The sequence below is a fragment of the Pecten maximus genome, chromosome 14 (genome assembly GCF_902652985.1).
Source record: "Pecten maximus chromosome 14, xPecMax1.1, whole genome shotgun sequence".
In the NCBI taxonomy this organism is placed as follows: Eukaryota; Metazoa; Mollusca; class Bivalvia; order Pectinida; family Pectinidae; genus Pecten; species Pecten maximus.
Genome location: NC_047028.1, coordinates 32131835 through 32154126, shown reverse-complemented (window position 1 = coordinate 32154126; position 22292 = coordinate 32131835). Strand labels below are relative to the sequence as shown.

Here is a 22292-nt window from a genome sequence, read left to right as displayed (position 1 = left end):
TACAATGTATAGAAGATGTCATGTATCTCTGTTACAATGTATAAAAGATGTCGCATAGCTCTGTTACAATGTATAGAGGATGTCCCGTATCTGTTACAATGTATAGAGGATGTTATGTTTCTTGTGCGATCCCTCATCACCATCACCACTATTATAACCTCAACATTTCGTTTCTGCCACACTGATAACATTGGAGAAACATTAAATGAAAATATGTCTGTGTGTAATTATTCTTTTGTTTCCAATCCAAGTAAGCCATCCAATTTATATGTGGAGGTGTGTAATATTTTTCTCAAAGGAAGCAATCCAAGAAAGCTAGACTAGCGATTTATAAATTTTCAGATTTTTCTTTTACCTAAAATAACAGTGGATTAGTGTTAAAATTTCATATTTCAAGCTTGTGATTGAGTTTTTTTAAGTCAATTAACATGTATTGAACTGTTTGTGCTATCATTTTGTGAGATATTAGTATGTTGATAAGAATGTGTGTGTGCTGACTCATGTGAACAACACTGCTAGTTATTTCCCTTGATTTACATATTTTGCCATAGAACACTAATATTAATTATTTATTAGCATATTTAATTTATTGTTTTGTTTAGCCTTTGACATCACATCTAGTTTTGGGGATAGCATAGTGCTTTTATACAAAAAAAAGTGTCTTACTTTGTGTCTGTGATAAGTTGAGTAGATTTCCTGAGTTAGCCGACAGAATATATCATTTGTTATGATGCCTGTTTATGATTTGCTTTTGTTGACATCAGCTTGCCAAAAAATATAATTCTATCAATCTATACAACCATACTTATGTAAACTGTAGCCTGTTTCAACTTATTATTTCAAATTTTAGTTTGTATATTTGTCCGTTAGATTGTGAATATTTCTAGCTGTAACGGGCTTTGTCTTTTTCTTGTTGATGGCAGTTATAAAAGAGAATCTCTGTGCTTGTGAAGATGGCAGTTATAACAGAGAATCTCTGTGCTTGTGAAAAAGGTAGTTTCTCATGTTCATTAAAGTTACACTGCAAATCTGTCATCTTTTTTTTTAATAGCTAACATTGCACTCGTTTGTTTGTGAAAATTACTAAGAAAATTTGTGAAAATTGCTAAGAAAGTTTTTATTGTTTATAAAAGTTACACTGCAGATCTTTTTTAACAGTCGCTGCAGAGAATTTAGGTAGAATTAACAAAAGACAGGTCTTGTATATTAGACAAGTTATCATAGGATACCCACCTTGATTGCAGAACACTACACTATGCTACACCACTACACTACGCTACGCCACACTACACTACATTACGCCACTACACTACACTACGCTACTACACTACACTACACTACACCACTAAGCCACTACGCTACGCCACGCTACACTACACTACGCCACTACACTAGAGAGAAAAGATTCTGTGATAGACAAATAGCAGAAAAGAATTCCTACAAATCTTCAATGTAGAATTCTCTGTTAGACAAACAGTTTCAATAATATTCTGCTGAAATGGTCTAAACACGTTGATATTTAATTTCTGAAATACATTTTCGAGATCATGTGCTTCAACTGTTGTAGTTATGCAACTATTGTAAAGCCTATGTTACCTTCAATCTGATTGGTTGAAATTCTGAAAGGAAACTGTGACCGAGCCAATCGTATAGGTTCTATTCAAACGAGGATTTTTCACTGAGTTGACCCATGGGTGATTATCATAGCTTAGTGTAGTGTAATCAAGGTAGGATATCTGACGATGTTGGTTAATTAACACAACAATACGTTTAGTGTTTTTGTAATATTGACTAACTTTGTTGTTGGATTCAGTTGAGTTAGAAGAAATTAGTAACGTGTTAACAAAGCTTCATCGGATTTGTTGTGTATATATTATCATACATGCATAATACTATTTGTCACTCTAATACCACCGACATATTATCAAAGAGAGTTCTGTTTCATTGAGCAATTAGATGTTCATATATGTGGTGTACCGTTTAACAGCTTGAAATTGACCATACTTATCCAGCAATAAGCCTACCATTTGAGTGGCAGTTCAATAGATATTGAAACCAACATTATTTTGAAGTTTACATTTTTTATCCAGCAGTATGTCCATGACATATACAAAGCCTACCCATATACATTATAATTCAGTTGATATAAACACCATTTGTTGATATATTAACACCATTTCATTGGTCTTTGATGTACAGCACACCTTTTTAGTCAGATACATGTACTATATATTGCCCCTGGGCTTATTGCAGGATAAATATGGTATGAAGAAAATGTTTATCACATACACTGCCAGATTGTCACCGAATGGGTTTGTAAACTGGTTTTGTGATGATCAGAAATACTGATCATTCTTGGAACATTCATCACTTCATTACAATGCGTGTTCAAATAATTGGTTCAAAATTTGATGAACTCATTAAATGAGGCCAATATATTAATGGTGTTTTGTGTTTTTTGTGTAATTCTCCAGATTTTACCTCAGTTGTACTACTGGAAGGGACTTCCATCCATCCCTTCAATATACAGTATTTCTCTTGGGATAGCAAAGTGTCACTACGAGCCAATTCTTCTCTTTTTGCACAAGGACTTGACAGTTGATTTAAAAGGCGAGTGAACATTATTTAGGATATCTATCCCAGATCTTCCTGTCCTGATCCATCTCCAAGATCTTCATTATCTGTCTCCATCTCCTAGATTCAGATTGTGACACCTACATACTCAAAGGATAGGATACAGTGTACCTGATTCACCGGGTTCAATCGTACTGACCGGGTGCCGGTGCTTACACCTGGTTGTCGATGAATTTTACACCCGGAAAACGATAATTCCTTTAGAAAATGAACACGAAAGACGGGGTTGAAAACACGGTTGATTTTGTTTCTCTTTTTTTCTATCTGATAATGCGGTCATTCAAGGAAAATAACCGGTCCTCAGGACAATATGATAAATTGGCTATACATCTTTGTAACTTGCCAGGATAACGGACAGGTAATTTTTGCTAAGTCGCCCACATTGTGGGCGAGTATCACCGAAGATGTCCCGATCCACAATTATACAACATGTACAATAAAATCCCTCGATCAAAATGACTATAAATCTCACAGTTTATCGACATCTTGGCTCTGTTACAAATCTACTGGGCCCCTCAGACCCTTGCTGTAATATCCTCTACTGGGCCCCTCAGACCCTTGCTGTAATATCCTCTACTGGGCCCCTCAGACCCTTGCTGTAATATCCTCTACTGGGCCCCTCAGACCCTTGCTGTTATATCTTCTACTGGGCCCCTCAGACCCTTGGTGACCCAGACCCACTTTATATGAAATTCATTCCCTTTCACCCAAGTTTGTATCGGACTAAATTCCGTCAAAAATCTGCTCAGCAGTTTATGACCATTAGAGACTTGTATGAAAAGTTCACAGATGATATACATGTATATTAACTTGTTGGCCATTGGTCCAGGTGAGCTAAAAATCATTGAGACAAGGAAATTTTTTTTAAAATAATTTATTACAATCACAATGTTAACATTTGGTTTGTAATAACTCTTAAACTAAATATTACTGATAACGCTTCATTATCTTTAGCATAGATGTGGAAGAGAAAGACGTGATGAAGTACAAATTATAATTAAAGCATAGTATATGTATTTGTACATTTGTATAAGTACAGTGCTAATACATCATTGTACATGTTATTACATTATTTTATCCTGCCACACACATTGACCGATAACCGACGGATGGACGTATTCTTTATCCGTCGATTCACGTTAATTTGTTCCACACCTGACGGGAATACTTTCAACTTGACCCTGAACTGAACTAAAGTACATGTCTGTGAAAACTTAATCGCTTTGTTGATTGTTGTTTTAAACATACAGTAACTTAAATGGGTCTTTGTTGGGAATAATTTGTATTTGCGTGTTATTTTCATATATGGTTAAGTGAAATTTAAATCTGATTTACATCAAAAGCCGGAACTATTTTGCAATGGCACATTAATACACTGACTCAGCAACTTGTCTTTCCTAAGCCTCATACCAAAATAAACTTTGTATTGCGACATACTAGTCAAGTATTCCCTATGTACAGTGTTATTACATCATTATACAGTGCCATTACATCATTGTACTGTGTTATAACATCATTGTACAGTGTTATTACATCACTGTACTGTGTTATTACATCATTGTACTGTGTTATTACATCACTGAACTGTGGTATTACATCATTGTACTGTGTTATTACATCACTGTACTGTGGTATTACATCATTGTACTGTGTTATTACATCACTGTACTGTGTTATTACATCACTGTATTGTGTTATTACATCACTGTACTGTGTTATTACATCATTGTACTGTGTTATTACATCACTGTACTGTGTTATTACATCACTGTACTGTGTTATTACATCATTGTACTGTGTTATTACATCATTGTACTGTGTTATTACATCACTGTACTGTGTTATAACATCACTGTACTGTGTTATTACATCACTGTACTGTGTTATTACATCATTGTACTGTGTTATTACATCATTGTACTGTGTTATTACATCATTGTACTGTGTTATTACATCATTGTACTGTGTTATAACATCATTGTTCTGTGTTATAACATCATTGTACTGTGTTATTACATCACTGTACTGTGTTATATTAGAATAATGTAATTTCAGTCTTGTACACTTACACAACTGAAGCGTGATAAGATAATGGGAGTGCAGAAACACATTATTGTGTGATCATTATATTTGATACAGTGATAAAAGAAATTTGTACAGAATTCATACTGACAAGAAAAAAGACTAAACTTTAAATAAAATATACATGTATTAAGTGTTTTAACCTGTATACTTCTCCAATGGAAAAGACATTATTCCTTGTACATCAGATATCAATAGGTGGAAGCAGCATTTTATACGCTGCAGAACGAGATGCTTTAGTCACGTGTTGAGACACAATGAAAAAAGTTGCATATAAATATAATGTATACATACCGTTCGGTATGTATATGTATGTATATCAGCTAGGTACATATTAGCATCACCACTCAAAACACAACCAGCGACTTATATTTCATACAGAAAGTAAAAAAGCAGTGTGAAAAATATCATACAAATGACACAGGCCATGAAAGTTATACAGGTAACAAAAATATCTGATTATTTTACTTTCGTCGAAAAGAAAACATGTATTTTTTTCTGAAGATAATAGGGAAAGGCTCCCACAGTTTTCCAATAGGGTTACGATCGATAATATATGAATTCGATCAAGACCACTCTGTTTACATTTTTAAGATTTTTAGATATAAGAAGAAATAACCACGAAGAACTCAAAATAGAACATTCACAACTAGGGACCAAGGGAAACTTACAGTTGAAATTTGAGAAAGATCCCATCAAGAACTTTCTGGGAAATATAGATAGCAATCTTCAGCTGTCAAAATTTAAAATAGCTGACTGTACGTTTGCCATCTAGTTTTTTGGTGTCACAAAATGGATCAAGCACCACTACAAGCCAAGGGGAATCTACATATGAAATTTGAGAAAGATCCATGAAGAACATTCTTAAAAGCAATATTCAACTTTCAAAATCTAAAATGACCCCTGGTGTTTAATCGTTGGTCATATTGTTTCAGATCAGTCTCCAAATGGAGCAAGCACAACTAGAGAAATGAAATTTGAGGAAGAACCATGAGGAAATTTCTGAGAAATAATGATAACAAAAATTGTTAAAGAACGGACGGACAGACAGAAGACTGACACTGGGACGAAGAGCAATTTGATTACCGGTAGCCCACCTTCATCAGATACAGAAGTGTCCCTCTCTACCTCAAACTTCAGTCAATGTGTGTATAATAGCAAAAGCAACAATACATGCAATTAATATGTACATCAGTACCATAGTTCAAACATGAAAAATACAAACAATCTTTATCCGGGAGTAAGTTGTACCTTGCTATAAAGTAAATCACATGAGAAATTTTGAATTACGATTGGATGCCTGCTGATGTAGGGGTGAATGATTATAGATGTAAGAACCACCTTAGACATACAGTGTACATTATAATTAGGTCAAAACATGTTGTGTGATTAAGCTACAGAAAACTGTTTACATGTTAATTATTTTCCAGTAGTATCACACATGATAATTACACATCTTTGCAACAATCAAACCACAAATCTGATGACAATCAGCAACCACACAAACACATAAAAACGCCTTGTTCAGCTTGTGATAAAATGACAGCTAACCCCTGGGGGGGGATTCTCACTATCATTTTCCACACTATATCAGTCTTCAATCTAACATACATTACATTGCTGTATCAAGTTAGCCAAGCACTAGTACTGCCAATAACTTGTTCCGGACACAGTCACACTAGCTAACTAGGGTTATCACTATAACTAGCAGGGCTATACTGCTAGCTAACCAGGTTATTATTAGATATAGCCAATATTTTGATTAAATGTCTAGTATATGGTTACATATATTTTTTGCATGATAAATAAAGCTGACGTACATGCCTTGAAAGGACAAATATACAGTACATATGAAAGGCCTACAATGATTCAAATTAAATACATCATACATATCATCCAAAGGGATCTTAGTCTGTCCATACAAGACTACCTGGAAATTGCATACCATGCATGGGGGTCACATACCATCCACACATTACTATGAGGGGCCATGTACCATCCACAGAAGTCAGGTACTGTCCACATGGGACGTTTAACATCAACAGGGGTTGTGTACCATCCACATGGGCTATGTATAACATCCGTGGGGGTCATGTACCATCCACACGGGCTTTGTACAACATCCACAGGGGTTGTGTACCATCCACACGGGCTTTGTACAACATCCACAGTGGTCATGTACCATCCACACGGACTATATTTAACATCCGTGGGGGTCATGTACCATCCACACGGACTATATTTAACATCCGTGGGGGTCATGTACCATCCACACGGGCTTTGTACAACATCCATGGGGGTAATGTACCATCCACACGGACTATATATAACATCCGTGGGGGTAATGTACCATCCACACGGACTATATATAACATCCGTGGGGGCCATGTACCATCCACACGGGCTATATATAACATCCGTGGGGGTCATGTACCATCCACACGGGCTTTGCACAACATCCACAGGGGTCATGTACCATCCACACGGACTACATATAACATCTCCGGGGGTCATGTACCATCCACACGGACTACATATAACATCCGTGGGGGTCATGTACCATCCACACGGGCTTTGTACAACATCCACAGGGGTCGTGTACCATCCACATGGGTTATGCATACCATCCGTGGGGGCCATGTACCATCCACACGGGCTATATATAACATCCGTGGGGGTCATGTACCATCCACACGGGCTATGTATAACATCCCCGGGGGTCATGTACCATCCACACGGACTACATATAACATCCATGGGGGTCATGTACCATCCACACGGGCTATGTACAACATCCACAGGGGTCGTGTACCATCCAAATGGGTTATGTATACCATCCGTGGGGGTCATGTACCATCCACACGGGCTATATATACCATCCCCGTGGGTCAGGTACCATCCACACGGGCTGTATATAACATCCCCGGGGGTCATGTACCATCCACACGGGCTATGTACAACATCCCCGGGGGTCATGAACCATCCACACTGGCTATGTATAATATCCCCGGTGGTCATGTACCATCCACACGCGCTATGTATAACATCCCCGGGGGTCATGTACCATCCACACGGGCTATGTATAACATCCACAGGGGTCATGTACCATCCACACGGACTATATATGACATCCCCGGGGGTCATGTACCATCCACACAGGCTATATATGACATCCAAAAGGCTCATACACCAAATTCTTGAGTTATGGATCTATGTGCCTGGATAGGATAGTAAGTTCTCGTGTAACTATTTCGTTAGTTATTTGTCATGTACCATCCATAGTAGTCGTGAACCATCCATAGTAGTCATGTACCATCCATATTAGTCATGTACCATCCATAGTAGTCATGTACCATCCATAGTAGTCATGTACCATCCATAGTAGTCGTGTACCATCCATAGTAGTCATGTACCATCCATAGTAGTCGTGTACCATCCATAGTAGTCATGTACCATCCATAGTAGTCGTGTACCATCCATAGTAGTCGTGTACCATCCATAGTAGTCGTGTACCATCCATAGTAGTCGTGTACCATCCATAGTAGTCGTGTACCATCCATAGTAGTCGTGTACCATCCATAGTAGTCATGTACCATCCATAGTAGTCATGTACCATCCATAGTAGTTATGTACCATCCATAGTAGTCGTGTACCATCCATAGTAGTCATGTACCATCCATAGTAGTCGTGTACCATCCATAGTAGTCATGTACCATCCATAGTAGTCGTGTACCATCCATAGTAGTCGTGTACCATCCATAGTAGTCATGTACCATCCATAGTAGTCGTGTACCATCCATAATAGTTGTGTACCATCCATAGTAGTCGTGTACCATCCATAGTAGTCGTGTACCATCCATAGTAGTCATGTACCATCCATAGTAGTCATGTACCATCCATAGTAGTCATGTACCATCCATAGTAGTCGTGTACCATCCATAGTAGTCGTGTACCATCCATAGTAGTCGTGTACCATCCATAGTAGTCGTGTACCATCCATAGTAGCCGTGTACCATCCGTAGTAGTCGTGTACCATCCATAGTAGTCATGTACCATCCATAGCAGTCATGTACCATCCATAGTAGTCATGTAGTCATGTACCATCCATAGTAGTCATGTACCATCCATAGTAGTCATGTAGTCATGTACCATCCATAGTAGACATGTACCATCCACACGAGGCTATTGATGTAGACTATACATAGTAGTCGTGTACCATCCATAGTAGTCGTGTACCATCCATAGTAGTCGTGTACCATCCACATGAGGCTACTGATGTAGACTATCTACAGTGGTCATGCACTGTCCACACGGGGCTACTGATGTAGACTATCTACAGTGGTCATGCACTGTCCACACGGACTGCTATTTAGTGAGCAGACAATAGTCCCACACACCTGTAGTCAGACATACAGAGTGGAGTTTGCATCACACATTAGCAATACCAGGAAACCTCATTCAGAGATTCAAGTCAGTTTTTGTGTCTGCTGGTAGCATGGTGATTATTTATCAGCCAAACACTGCCAATGTGGTCACTCTAGGTTTGTAGTAAGCAGGTGCTGGCCAGTCTGGAAGACTTCGGAATTTTGGAATGGATTTCAGGATATTTTCCTCAAAACTACATAAAAAGCTGCTGTCATGATCTCTTAGAGTTAAAGCCCTTCTTCCCCGTCTGTGTGTTGAATCTCTTGGCTTTGTCTTCAGCTCTCCTGAAAATATTCAGATTTATCTCAATATCATCTGAATCATCTCAAAGTTTCATGAGATATACATGTATTATCTGATTCATAACAAAGTTTGATGATAAATTTTATCTAATAGCTAGATCTCAAAGTTTGAAGGGATCGAAACATGATTCATCTCAATGTTTGGTGACAATATCATCTGATTCATCTCAATGTTTGGTGACAATATCATCTGATTCATCTCAATGTTTGGTGACAATATCATCTGATTCATCTCAATGTTTGGTGACAATATCATCTGATTCATCTCAATGTTTGGTGACAATATCATCCGATTCATCTCAATGTTTGGTGACAATATCATCTGATTCATCTCAATGTTTGGTGACAATATCATCTTATGCAGCAAATTATTTAGATTTAATTAATCTAACGTTATATTTTATTCATGTCCTATGTCTGATTTAGTCATTTTAATGTCGGACAACCTAGTGTAACATGTATATGATTGTACCTCGTTAGATCCTCTATGTCCACCAACATTGAGTCCTGGCCCATATGTAGTTCATCTCGCTCCATCAGAAGACGAACCAGATCTTCATTCAACTCTGTAAAATTAACACCTTACGGTCAACATTTTGCAAAGTTCACTAAAATGTAACACAAACCACATTCAAACATTATATAAATAGTGCCCTTGTCTGAGGGGAATATGGAGGATTGTTTCCCCTCGGGAACATTATCTCCCCGAGCCGATAGGCGAAGGAAGATAATGTTCTCGAGGGGAAACAATCCTCCATATTCCCCTCAGACAAGAGCACTATTTATTTTATTATACCGAATAGATATCAATTTATCGATATCCTCCTCAAATATTGAGGCAAACCTCTTGGACGTCTGCTCCATGTTTACAAGTTGTCTGTGTCACTTGCGTTTGTAACAATTGTCTCCCTTCTCAATGTTTGGGATTTTCCGCTGTTTCTGACACTGCATATTGTTTCAGGTCATGTGATAAGGAATTGACCAATAATAAGTTGAGAATCTTACATAAGGTATAATAATATAACTTATTCTGTGTAATAGTACATTAACGTTATGTATCTTACTTACATCAAGGTTTTATTTATCAAGGTCAAAGTAACAGGCTATATGTGTCACTATGATTTCATCATTTTTTTTTTGTATATGATAATAAACTGACTCTCAGATATTGCCAGAGTATACTCGGCTCAAGGTCATTATAGCCAGAAGATCACTAAACAATAATCAACTTACTATCTATATTTTAGACAATGCCACTAAAATAACTCTATTCGCCTGGAACTTAGGTTACAATAATGGGTTCATAATACTACTTTCATGGACTCAATTAAGGTCAATATACACTTTAAATGACTAAAGGTCAACATCACTGACTAATGGTCACTATCATCAAATGTAAGTCACTTTTAATGACCCAAGGTCACTGTTTTATACTCAACACCTGAACTCGTATAAATAGTGGAACTTATTGAGAATACATACATGTTATGTTCTAAGACAATTGTACAGAAGACCAATTTTCCAGATTGATAACATTTTCATGTTTCTCCCCTTCTTAATCTGACATCTATTTACACCCATTGTGATTTTCCTAACTTCCATTTATTTTGGCTTCACTTTTCACACTTTTGGCCCACTGGGTCCTAAAGGAGCATCTTGTACAATATCTGACTCTTCAGTTGCCTGGAGATATCTCAAATTTATCGCTACTGATTGAATAAGTCAAGACACTGCTCACTCTCTATCTGTGAATGTAGATCGTTCACGAGAACTTGTAACTGGGCCAGGTTCATCTCGTGTAAAGGTTTGTTACCCCAGGACATGATTTGGCTCCCCAGCAAAGGAAGGCCAACCTGTAATAAAATAGTACTTCATCAGTTCAATTGTTTAGTACTGATCTACAACAACAAGCTTTTCAGATATGACTTATACCATAATTTAAAGGGTCGATAATTCCGTCAAAAACATACAGAAAATTTCATTTGATCTGTCATATGTAATTGATCAAGAACTACACCGAATTATAGGTCTCACCTGTCCTGCTTGGTAAGTATATTTAATTTTAACCAAACTCCAAAATTCACTCAAATTTCAATATTCCCCGTACTACAATGCAAGTACATGTATATTCAGGTTTGGCTGAAATAACATTTATACTTTTTGAGAAACTGTGCTACGTACAACACAGCTAGATTCCGGATGAAATATCTTTATCTACATGACACAAGAGTGATGAATCCTTGCTAGTACATTACCCTCTGGATGGTCCTGAAATTACCACTATCAAAACACACACACGCATCTGTATTCTTATCTTTACCTCTTAACATCATGTACAGTCCTCAAAATTACCAGCCAAAGACCTCAAAACTACCAGCCAGATCTCAAAATTACCAGCCAGACCTCAAAATTACTAGCCAGACCTCAAAATTACCAGCCAGACCTCAAAATTACCAGCCACAGACCTCAAAATTACCAGCCAAAGACCTCAAAACTACCAGCCAGATCTCAAAATTACCAGCCAGTCCTCAAAATTACTAGCCAGTCCTCAAAATTACCAGCCAAAGACCTCAAAACTACCAGCCAGATCTCAAAATTACCAGCCAGTCCTCAAAATTACTAGCCAGTCCTCAAAATTACCAGCCAAAGACCTCAAAACTACAAGCCAGATCTCAAAATTACCAGCCAGTCCTCAAAATTACTAGCCAGACCTCAAAATTACCAGCCAGACCTCAAAATTACCAGCCACAGACCTCAAAATTACCAGCCAAAGACCTCAAAACTACCAGCCAGACCTCAAAACTACCAGCCAGACCTCAAAATTACCAACCATAAACCTCAAAATTACCAGCCAGACTCAAAATTACCAGCCACAGACCTCAAAATTACCAGTCAAAGACCTCAAAACTACCAACCAGACCCCATAATTACCAGCCAGACTCAAAATTACCAGCAAGACCTCAAAATTACCAGCAAGACCTCAAAATTACCAGCAAGACCACAAAATTACCAGCCACAGACCTCAAAATTACCAACCAGACCTCAAAATTACCAGTCACAGACCTCAAAATTACCAGCCAGACCTCAAAATTACCAGCCACAGACCTCAAAATTACCAGTCAGACTCAAAATTTCCAACCAGACCTCAAAATTACCAGCCAAAGACCTCAACATTACCAGTCAGACCTCAAAATTTCCAGTCACAGGCCTCAAAATTACCAGCCACAGACCTCAAAATTACCAGCCAGACTCAAAATTACAAGCCAGAGATCTCAAAATTACCTGCCAGACCTCAAAATTACCAGCCAGATCTCAAAATTACCGGTCACAGACCTCAAAATTACCATTCACAGACCTCAAAATTACCAGCAAGACCACAAAATTACCAGCCACAGACCTCAAAATTACCAACCAGACCTCAAAATTACCAGTCACAGACCTCAAAATTACCAGCCAGACCTCAAAATTACCAGCCACAGACCTCAAAATTACCAGTCAGACTCAAAATTTCCAACCAGACCTCAAAATTACCAGCCAAAGACCTCAACATTACCAGTCAGACCTCAAAATTTCCAGTCACAGGCCTCAAAATTACCAGCCACAGACCTCAAAATTACCAGCCAGACTCAAAATTACAAGCCAGAGATCTCAAAATTACCTGCCAGACCTCAAAATTACCAGCCAGATCTCAAAATTACCGGTCACAGACCTCAAAATTACCAGCCATACCTCAAAATTACCAGCCAGACCTTAAAATTACCAGCCAGACCTCAAAATTACCAGCCACAGATCTTAAAATTACCAGCCAGACTCAAAATTACCAGCCAGACCTCAAAATTACCAGCCAGACCTCAAAATTACCAGTCACAGACCTCAAAATTACCAGCCAGATCTCAAAATTACCAGTCACAGACCTCAAAATTACCAGTCACAGACCTCAAAATTACCAGCCAGATCTCAAAATTACCAGCCATAGACCTCAAAATTACCAGCCAGACCTCAAAATTACCAGCCAGACTCAAAATTACCAGCCATAGACAAGGTAAGAGTCTAGAAGGTATTATAATAACCAGTGTATTAGCAAACAATGTGACATGGATATTAATCTTTTGACTATTGGCTATGGCTATCACTGCATGGATAGTTCATAACTTACAATGTCAGTGACTGGTGACTTCTTCTTCATCTGTTTCTCCACTTCCAGCTGCATGTGAGCCATAGTACTTGCCTGTCAACAAATTTTGTTTACTTATTATGCTTGTTCTAGATAACTTCATTATTGACTTTTCAACAAAGCAATACTTTAAAACTACATATTTTACACTGCTTTTTCTGGTAGACTAATATTATATCTGATATCATTACAGAACATTAAATTTAATTCATTTAACTAAAAATTTTGTAAGGATGCATGTGATTGGACTTTGATATACACAACCAGTAGTGATTTTGATGTGTGACTGCTGGATTGGATCAGCAGCCCTTTCTATCAGATGTATCGCCATGTAACTATGAAAGTGTAGTGCATATGTGACAATTTTTGGTGGTGTGTATCCTATATTTATCTCCCTTTTTTGTCGCTCTTTGCATTCAGAAGATTTTTCTATCACACTTTTTGACAGAGACAAACTTTGTGAAAATATTTCAGTTTTATGTAATATGGGAAACATACACGCTTTATCCCTTGTTACACAGATGTCCGCAAAATTGTAACAATAAATGTTCGACTTATCGTCACACTTACATTTGTAATGATATCTGATAAACATCACACTTACATGTGTTATGATATCTGATAAACATCACACTTACATGTGTTATGATATCTGATAAACATCACACTTACATGTGTTATGATATCTGATAAACATCACACTTACATGTGTAATGATATCTGATAAACGTCACACTTACATGTATAATGATATCTGATAAACGTCACACTTACATGTGTTATGATATCTGATAAACATCACACTTACATGTGTTATGATATCTGATAAACAGCACACTTACATTAGTAATGATTTTTCCAAAGATGTTCTGAATGACAACTTTAGAACTTTTCTTTGCTATGGTAAGAATGAAAAATGGAGTAGAAATGAAGATATCTACGATGACTTGTCTATGTTATGTGGTTAAAAATATGTTGATTCTATTTCATTGTTAAATTATCATTCAGACAAAAGATTGGTATGAAGAGTTTTAATTATTTTTTCCTCCTTTTGGATGTCTAGATTGTCCCGACTGGCCCCTTCTTTGCTCCTCTTGGATTCCATTGTCCTAGATGGTTCCACTTATTCCCTATCAGCTCCCCTTGAGTTGCATTGGCTTAGATGGTCCTCCTTTGGTTAACACTCCATTGGCCTCGATTATCCAGCTTGGTCTCTCTGTCTTCCCTCAACGCCTCTATTTTCCCTGCTTCCCATTGACTTCAATTGGCCTTGATCCAACCGTTGGCCCCTTCTTGGCTCCTTATTGGCCCCTTCTTGACTCCCTATGGGTTACCTTTGTCTACATGTCCCCCATAGACCCTTTCTTGGGCTCCTTTATAATCCACTACCATAGATGGTTTCACTCAGCTCCTTCTATGTCCCCTTGGGTTCCATAGGCCTAGATTATTCCAGTGTGGTCTAAATCCCATTTGGCTCCCTTTAGTTGCCTTTGACTCCCAATGCCCCCCTTGGGTGTCATTGAATAAGATTACCTCCTGTTCTAAATTTACCAAAAGTGATGGTAGCACATTCTACTTGTAGAATCCTATAATTATAACTGCAGTGATTTGGCATTAAGTCTGAGTCTCTCCCATTAACCAGTGATTACCATAACTTACAGACCCGTTATTTTTGTTGATGAGGCCTAACCTATCAAGTGTGGATTAATGGTTTCATTTGCATCTGAATTTCTAGAGATATAGAGGTTACACAACGAGTGGTTGATGGATATGGAATTTATTTCACACGAGTAAGTTATTTTTTTAAAGTTACAAAAGACACGAGCTTTAGCGAGTGTTTTTTGCAACTTTTAAAAAATAACTTACGAGTGTGAAATAAATCCCATATCCAACAATTTCGAGTCGTGTGACCTGTTTCTACCACAATAATATCGGCTTGAATCAAAGGTAAACATGGCCAAGTATAATTTCGCGTATGCAAATAAAGTGTACCGGTGACGTCCGGGACCCGGTGATGTGACGTCATTAGATTACTGATGATGTCAATAACAATTGCAGCTTGGGTCAAAGTTCACCGTGTTAACCAATCAAAATGCGTACAGAGTTTATACCAGGTGTGGTATAAACAGTTGTTAATCAACAGCTGTAATGATTAACTGATGGTCTGAGAGTTGAATAACACAGGGTATTGTGGTAGAAATATTGATCTCTATAAAAAATTACCTAAGATATTCAATGTTTGACAAGGTCACAATCACAAACCACCGCAAAACTTAACCATTGAATGCAACAGATCAATTCATGTTTATCCGAATACTAGTAGTCTAGTCTTGTTACAAACAATTGTCATTATCCACACCTGACTTTACAACACAATATTTAATTATCTACGATTAAGGTAAATTTTCAGATATATCTATAGGGTCGAGTAAGTGTTAAGTTCCACGAGATTTGTAGGAACTGACATCTGTTAGATACACAATACTAGAATAGATTTATCCCACGAAAGGCCCGTTTGTGTACAATGTAATATGATTTCGTCATAAGATAAAATGTGTAATTACACTTTTCTGATGTTATAGATAATGTCTGACGTCACAATTAATATAAGACTTTCAGGGTTACTTCTGTAGAAAAAAATTAACTGTATAGACTGTAATCAATTTAAAGAGGTTTTCAATTACTTTCTAATAGATATGAGTTATGTTTAAGAAATAATTAACGATGATTCGTGTATTGTTGCAGGATATACAACGAGGACGAGGATATTTTGCAATTAAATTAATAACGAAGGCCGCAAAATTAAAATTGCAAAATATCCGAGTTGATTATTTCTATTCTACCATGTACATGTACTGTTTAGTTCTGTGATCGACCTCTTTCTAATAGAAAAACAGCAAAGAAACCCCGGGAAAACCTTGTAATTTATTTCTTGAGTATTGCATTATTTGTTGATGAAATATACATTTCTTTACAGACACTACAGTACTACGATCAAGAGCATCTATCATATGGCATTGATTTTGAAAATTAAAAAAGGGATAAAAAAAAAAAAGAAAAAGAAAAGAAAAAAAAAGGAAGGGGCCTCGTAGGATTCGAACTCGCGTCGTGATAAAAATATATTGAAAGACTAACCCATTAGCCCACTCGGCTATAGTAACCTTACATAAAGTGTGTGAATATTAGATATATAAAATTGTAACAGCCTTGACTCACGAGCGTGTATTATTGGCACGAGCGTGGGTTATTGGAAAATAATACATGGTTTTAAACCAATCAAAACTGGCGTTGCATAGCAAACATGGTCGAATACAGAATCTTACACTCATGACAATGTCATATGGAATCTATTGATAAATTCCATATAACAAAGCCACCCATGTTAGATCCTCTTTATATAAACATACAAAACAATGTGATAATACATTTTAGCCGTAATCTAGCTTTAATTACATTTTGTGTATATTCCCTCTTAGACTCCCCCTTCTGGAGTGTATAATCTAGGGTAAGACAATTAGTGTATACTTGTAGGAGAGAACAACTGGAATAACATGCTTTTTGTTGGTTCATTAACTATTCCTCAGAACTCGTTCATGATCAAAAACTATATATCAGAAGTTCGCGACAAGTTTGGGCTTTTAACTGATTATTGAACATGACATGTAATATTATAAATCATTTAAGCATTGAACGGCTTTCAGTTGGCATTCATAGTCAATATGAATGCCAACTGAAAGCCGTTCAATTCTTATATTTACCATCTGCGATTTTTTATTTGTCATGCGATTTTTGTTTTGAATTTTCAAATTCAAATTTCCCGCGCTTACCAGTAGCAGAGATCACTTCCTGTTGGCAGTTCATAGGCTGGTGAACCCGCAACTGAATTGGTAGGGTTATATAGTGGCAGTGCCATACAATGGTAAATATATCAAAATGAACTAACCAACTACACATTGATAAATTGTTATTTATTCTTGATGAACAGATCATAAACTAGTTTTACAAAGATAAATATTGAGCTCTGTCTGACCCCATATTTTATCATGAGTTGTATTTCACAAGATATATACTCACTTGTGCCAGCGCTATTTTGGCTTCCCGTTGTAGTTGAGCTTGCCTTTTGAAGAAATCTTCATCCCCCATTTGTTTGCCACCGGGAAGCCCGACTTAGCAGTCATGTCTGCTGCCACTGACGTTTTGTTTTGAATCATGCATAGGTTCGTTAGTAGCGTTATATAGTAAGGAAATTCGGGACCAAGCAAAAAGTTCGATACAGCGAGAAATTTGAATCAACGAAGTTCGAATCATCAAGGTTTGACTGTACATATTTTACACTGCTTTTTCTGGTAGACTAATATTACATCTGATATCATTACAGAACATTTAATTAAAAATTTTGTAAGGATGCATGTGAATGGACTTTGATATACACAACCAGTATTGATTTTGATGTGTGACTGCTGGATTGGATCAGCAGCCATTTCTATCAGATGTATCGCCATGTAACTATGAAAGTGTAGTGCATATGTGACAATTTTTGGTGGTGTGTTTCCTAGACTTATCTCCCTTTTTTGTCGCTCTTTGCATTCAGAAGATTTTTAGATCACACTTTTTGACAGAGACAAACTTTGTGAAAATATTTCAGTTTTATGTAATATGGGAAACATACACGCTTTATCCCTTGTTACATACATGTCCGCAAAATTGTAACAATAAATGTTCGACTTATCAATTGGTAACTTTTGTATGTTACAGTATAATCTGTCTAAACCGGATGTCACTGGGATCAGAATATTTGGCCAGTTTACACAGGACCGGTTTATAGAGATCGGTAATAATTAATGTTTTATTTACAAGTGCATAACAAAAAAAAAGCTTTTAAGTCCGATACAAATACTTACATTTGTATTGATATCTGATAAACGGCACACTTACATTTGTATTGATATCTGATAAACGTCACACTTACATTTGTAATGATATCTGATAAACGTCACACTTACATGTGTAACTAGAACTGTCGCCAGGATGGCTGACTAATACCCCCGCAATCTGCACGAGTCAATGGTGAATTGGAACTGTTAGTTAGAGGCGAACTAATATAACCCAGTAATATAGCGACCAGTTGCCATAGCAACCATAATTTTGAAAAAAAAAGAGGCATGCACATCTATACACATGGTCCTCCATATTTGTGTGAAATTTCATTGAAATCGGCCATTCGGTTTAGGAGGAGTTGTCCGGACAAACTTAAAGTTATGGTTCATATCATAAAACCAGTTTATAGTGACCAGTTGCCAAAGCAACCATTATTTTGAGAAAAATAAAGTGGCATGCACATCTACACATGGTCCTCTATATTTGTGTGAAGTTTCATTGAAATCGGCCCTTTGGTTTAGGAGGAGTTGTCCAGACAAACTTAAAGTTATGGTTCTTATCGGAAAACCTGTTCATAGTGACTAGTTGCCATAGCAACCATAATTTTGAATAAAAACAAAAATGGCATGCACACCTACACATGGTCCTCCATATTTGTGTGAAGTTTCATTGAAATCGGCCCTTTGGTTTAGGAGGAGTTGTCCGGACAAACTTAAATTTATGGTTCTTATCAAAAAACCTGTTTATAGTGACCAGTTGCCATAGCAACCATAATTTTGAGAAAAATAAAGAGGCATGCACATCTACACATGATCATTAATATTTGTGTGAAGTTTCATTGGAATTGGCCTATCGGTTTAGGAGGAGTTGTCCGGACAAAATGCGTCTACAGACAGACAAACGGACGGAGGGACGGAGGGACAGACAACCTGATTCCAATATACCCCCCTAACTTCGTTGCGGGGGTATAATAATGAGCTCTGTCTGACTCCATATTTTATCATGAGTTGTATTTCACAAGATATATACTCACTTGTGCCAGCGCTATTTTGGCTTCCCGTTGTAGTTGAGCTTGCCTTTTGAAGAAATCTTCATCCCCCATTTGTTTGCCACCGGGAAGCCCCGACTTAGCAGTCATGTCTGCTGCCACTGACGTTTTGCTGTCTGGAGTCAATACCGCTGCCACTGATGTTTTAACATCAGTTGATTCTGATTCATTCAATTCTGCCTACAAGACACAAGAAAGAAAACATTACCACATCTATCTAGTGAAGTGTCATTTGGGAGAAATATTCTAAACAGATATACTAATACAAAAGATAAAATGTATTCAAACAGGCAAACAACAATGGGATGAAAGGCCAATAATTCTTACTATGGGTTTCAGCTCGGTGCAAATTTTCACTTTTTTTTTGTTTACATGGTAGACATGTATCATTAGATTTTGTTTTGTTTACATGGTAGACATGTATCATTAGATCAGAATTCAACTCCAGGGCCACCACACAAAATCGCTTAATGTCTCCATGAGGCTATCCATTCCAATTATTTACATCAGAACTGCAGGGAAATGGTAGACATGTTATAATGGGAAAAAAAACCTTAGACTCCACCTCCATAACACACATCTCAGCATTGGAATGCTCTTAGGCAGCATCAACATTGGCCTTGTCTCAAAATCATCATTATATGTTAGAGGTTTTCCATATTGGGCTTTCCAAATGGTAAATTGAAGACACTGATCAATTGTCTATTACACCTGTGTTAGGTTTTGACCACTATACAATGTACCTGAGAATGGTCCCATGGCTCCCCTGTGACAAGTAGGCTGTAGAAGGGGCACTGAACTAAACATATCATTACTTGTTCTAACAGATTAAATGCTCATAGCTATACTCTTTTAAAAGATGAAATGTTTGTATCTTTCAGTTTTCAAATAAATACTGTTCAAATGCATAGAGTAAGTAAAAAAAGTTGTATGTGAGAGTTCAGAAATTACCCTTATTATTGATCCACCACAACACCTAACCTTAACCTTCATAAGACTATAGAACACGATTTCGGCAAATCCTAATTGCCTTCATGGCGTTAGGGATTTGAAGAAAACAGGTAAAATTAGAACTGTCGCCTGGATGGCTAACTAATACCCCCGCAATCTGAACGAGTCAATGATGAATTGGAACTGTTAATTAGAGGCTAACTAAAATAACCCAGTAATGTAGTGACCAGTTGCCATAACAACCATAATTTTGAGAAAAAGAAAGTGGCATGCACATCTACCCATGGTCCTCTATATTTGTGTGAAGTTTCATTGAAATCGGTCCTTCGGTTTAGGAGGAGTTGTCCGGACAAACTTAAAGTTATGGTTCTTATCGGAAAACCTGTTTATAGTGACCAGTTGCCATAGAAACCTTAATTTTGAGAAAAATAAAGCGGCATGCACGTCTACACATGATCATTAATATTTGTGTGAAGTTTCATTGGAATTGGCCCATCGGTTTAGGAGGAGTTGTCCAGACAAAATGCATCTACTGTGAGACAGACGAACGGACGGACAACTTGATTCCAGTATACCCCCCCTCCTAACTTCGTTGCGGGGTATAAAGATGGACAGAGACCGTAATCACCTGAGCTTTAATTTACAATGTAAACACATGGACATACGACCGATCAGCATAAAACTGAAAAAGACTTAATATTGATAAGATTCTGGAAAGAGCAGAAAAGTCCCTACTAAATAAGAGGATATACAATGTATGACAAAGGATTTTCAAAACAGAGGTGTTGCAGGAGAGGTTTGTCCACATTTTAAGTGAGTTGGAGTCACAGTTACCTAGCTATAAGGGACTGTTTAACCCAATATTAGATTGACCCAGAATGCACAGCGGGATGAACACACCAAAAGCCATATTGCAAAGTATGATTGACTTAAGCAAAAGTGAGTTCAATCTACATCAGACCTAGAAGATGTGTCAGCTGATAATACGACCAGGGAAAGGTGTGTGATAAAATTATCACACAGTGAATTTAGAGTCAGTGAATGATCCTTGTTGATTCCGAAGGTTTAGCTCATAGCACCTGTCGAGAAAGTGTGTACACATCTTGGTAAACAGAAAGCTGACGTGTTTGAAATCAGACATTACGAGAACTATTCAGCACATAAAACTACCTATTAGTAACATCACTTAATCCGAGAGATAATCCGAGAGATTAGTGATCAAGTCTTTACTATGGACAAAGACATCACCCTTACACTGGTGGATAAAGGTCGAGCTACAGTGATAACACTACAGACTGAGCAAAAAACCAAGGTTCTGTTAGATTCATCTACAAACATGGATCAAGCTCAAGAGAGATCCCAAATGGTATGTACAAGAGACAATTTATGAACAACTTCAAAGAAATGAAGCAATTAACAGAGAGGTTTAGATAAAAGAACTAGTAGAGACATATCTACCCTACATGTGAAGAAACTCCCAAATTTTATGGAATCCTTAAAGATCTACAAAATGGAAATACCCTTCCGCCTGATCTATTGGTTACTTGGTCCTTATTATATAATTATTCTAGTAGGGAAATCCAGCTATCACTTACATAACACCAAGGATTTTGTCAGGAATATCTATCTGGACTCTAACGAGAAGATCATATCTTACGTCAGTGCACTATTCACCAGTGTTCCAGAAAGACATGCAATAGAGATGTTTAGAGATTGACCCGATTCAGATGAAAGCTGGGAAGAGAGAACAGATATATGACAGTAGAACTGATATCCAGGTTATTGGTGTTCTATCTGA

The 22292-nt window shown here is 37.3% G+C and overlaps 1 protein-coding gene across 2 annotated transcripts in view; it reads right to left on the bottom strand.

The window, feature by feature from the left end:
* Positions 1-3495: 3495 nt before the first annotated feature.
* Positions 3496-22292, bottom strand: part of LOC117342674 (myb-like protein P) — a 93299-nt gene continuing 74502 nt past the window's right edge. For both annotated transcript variants that reach the window (XM_033904879.1, XM_033904880.1), the window contains 5 exons: positions 19529-19723; positions 13600-13671; positions 11182-11296; positions 9916-10009; positions 3496-9425 (listed from right to left, as the gene is read on the bottom strand). In XM_033904879.1, coding sequence (XP_033760770.1) covers positions 9353-9425; positions 9916-10009; positions 11182-11296; positions 13600-13671; positions 19529-19723 — 549 coding nt within the window. In that variant the 3' untranslated portion in view covers positions 3496-9352. The remainder of the gene's footprint in view (positions 9426-9915; positions 10010-11181; positions 11297-13599; positions 13672-19528; positions 19724-22292) is intronic.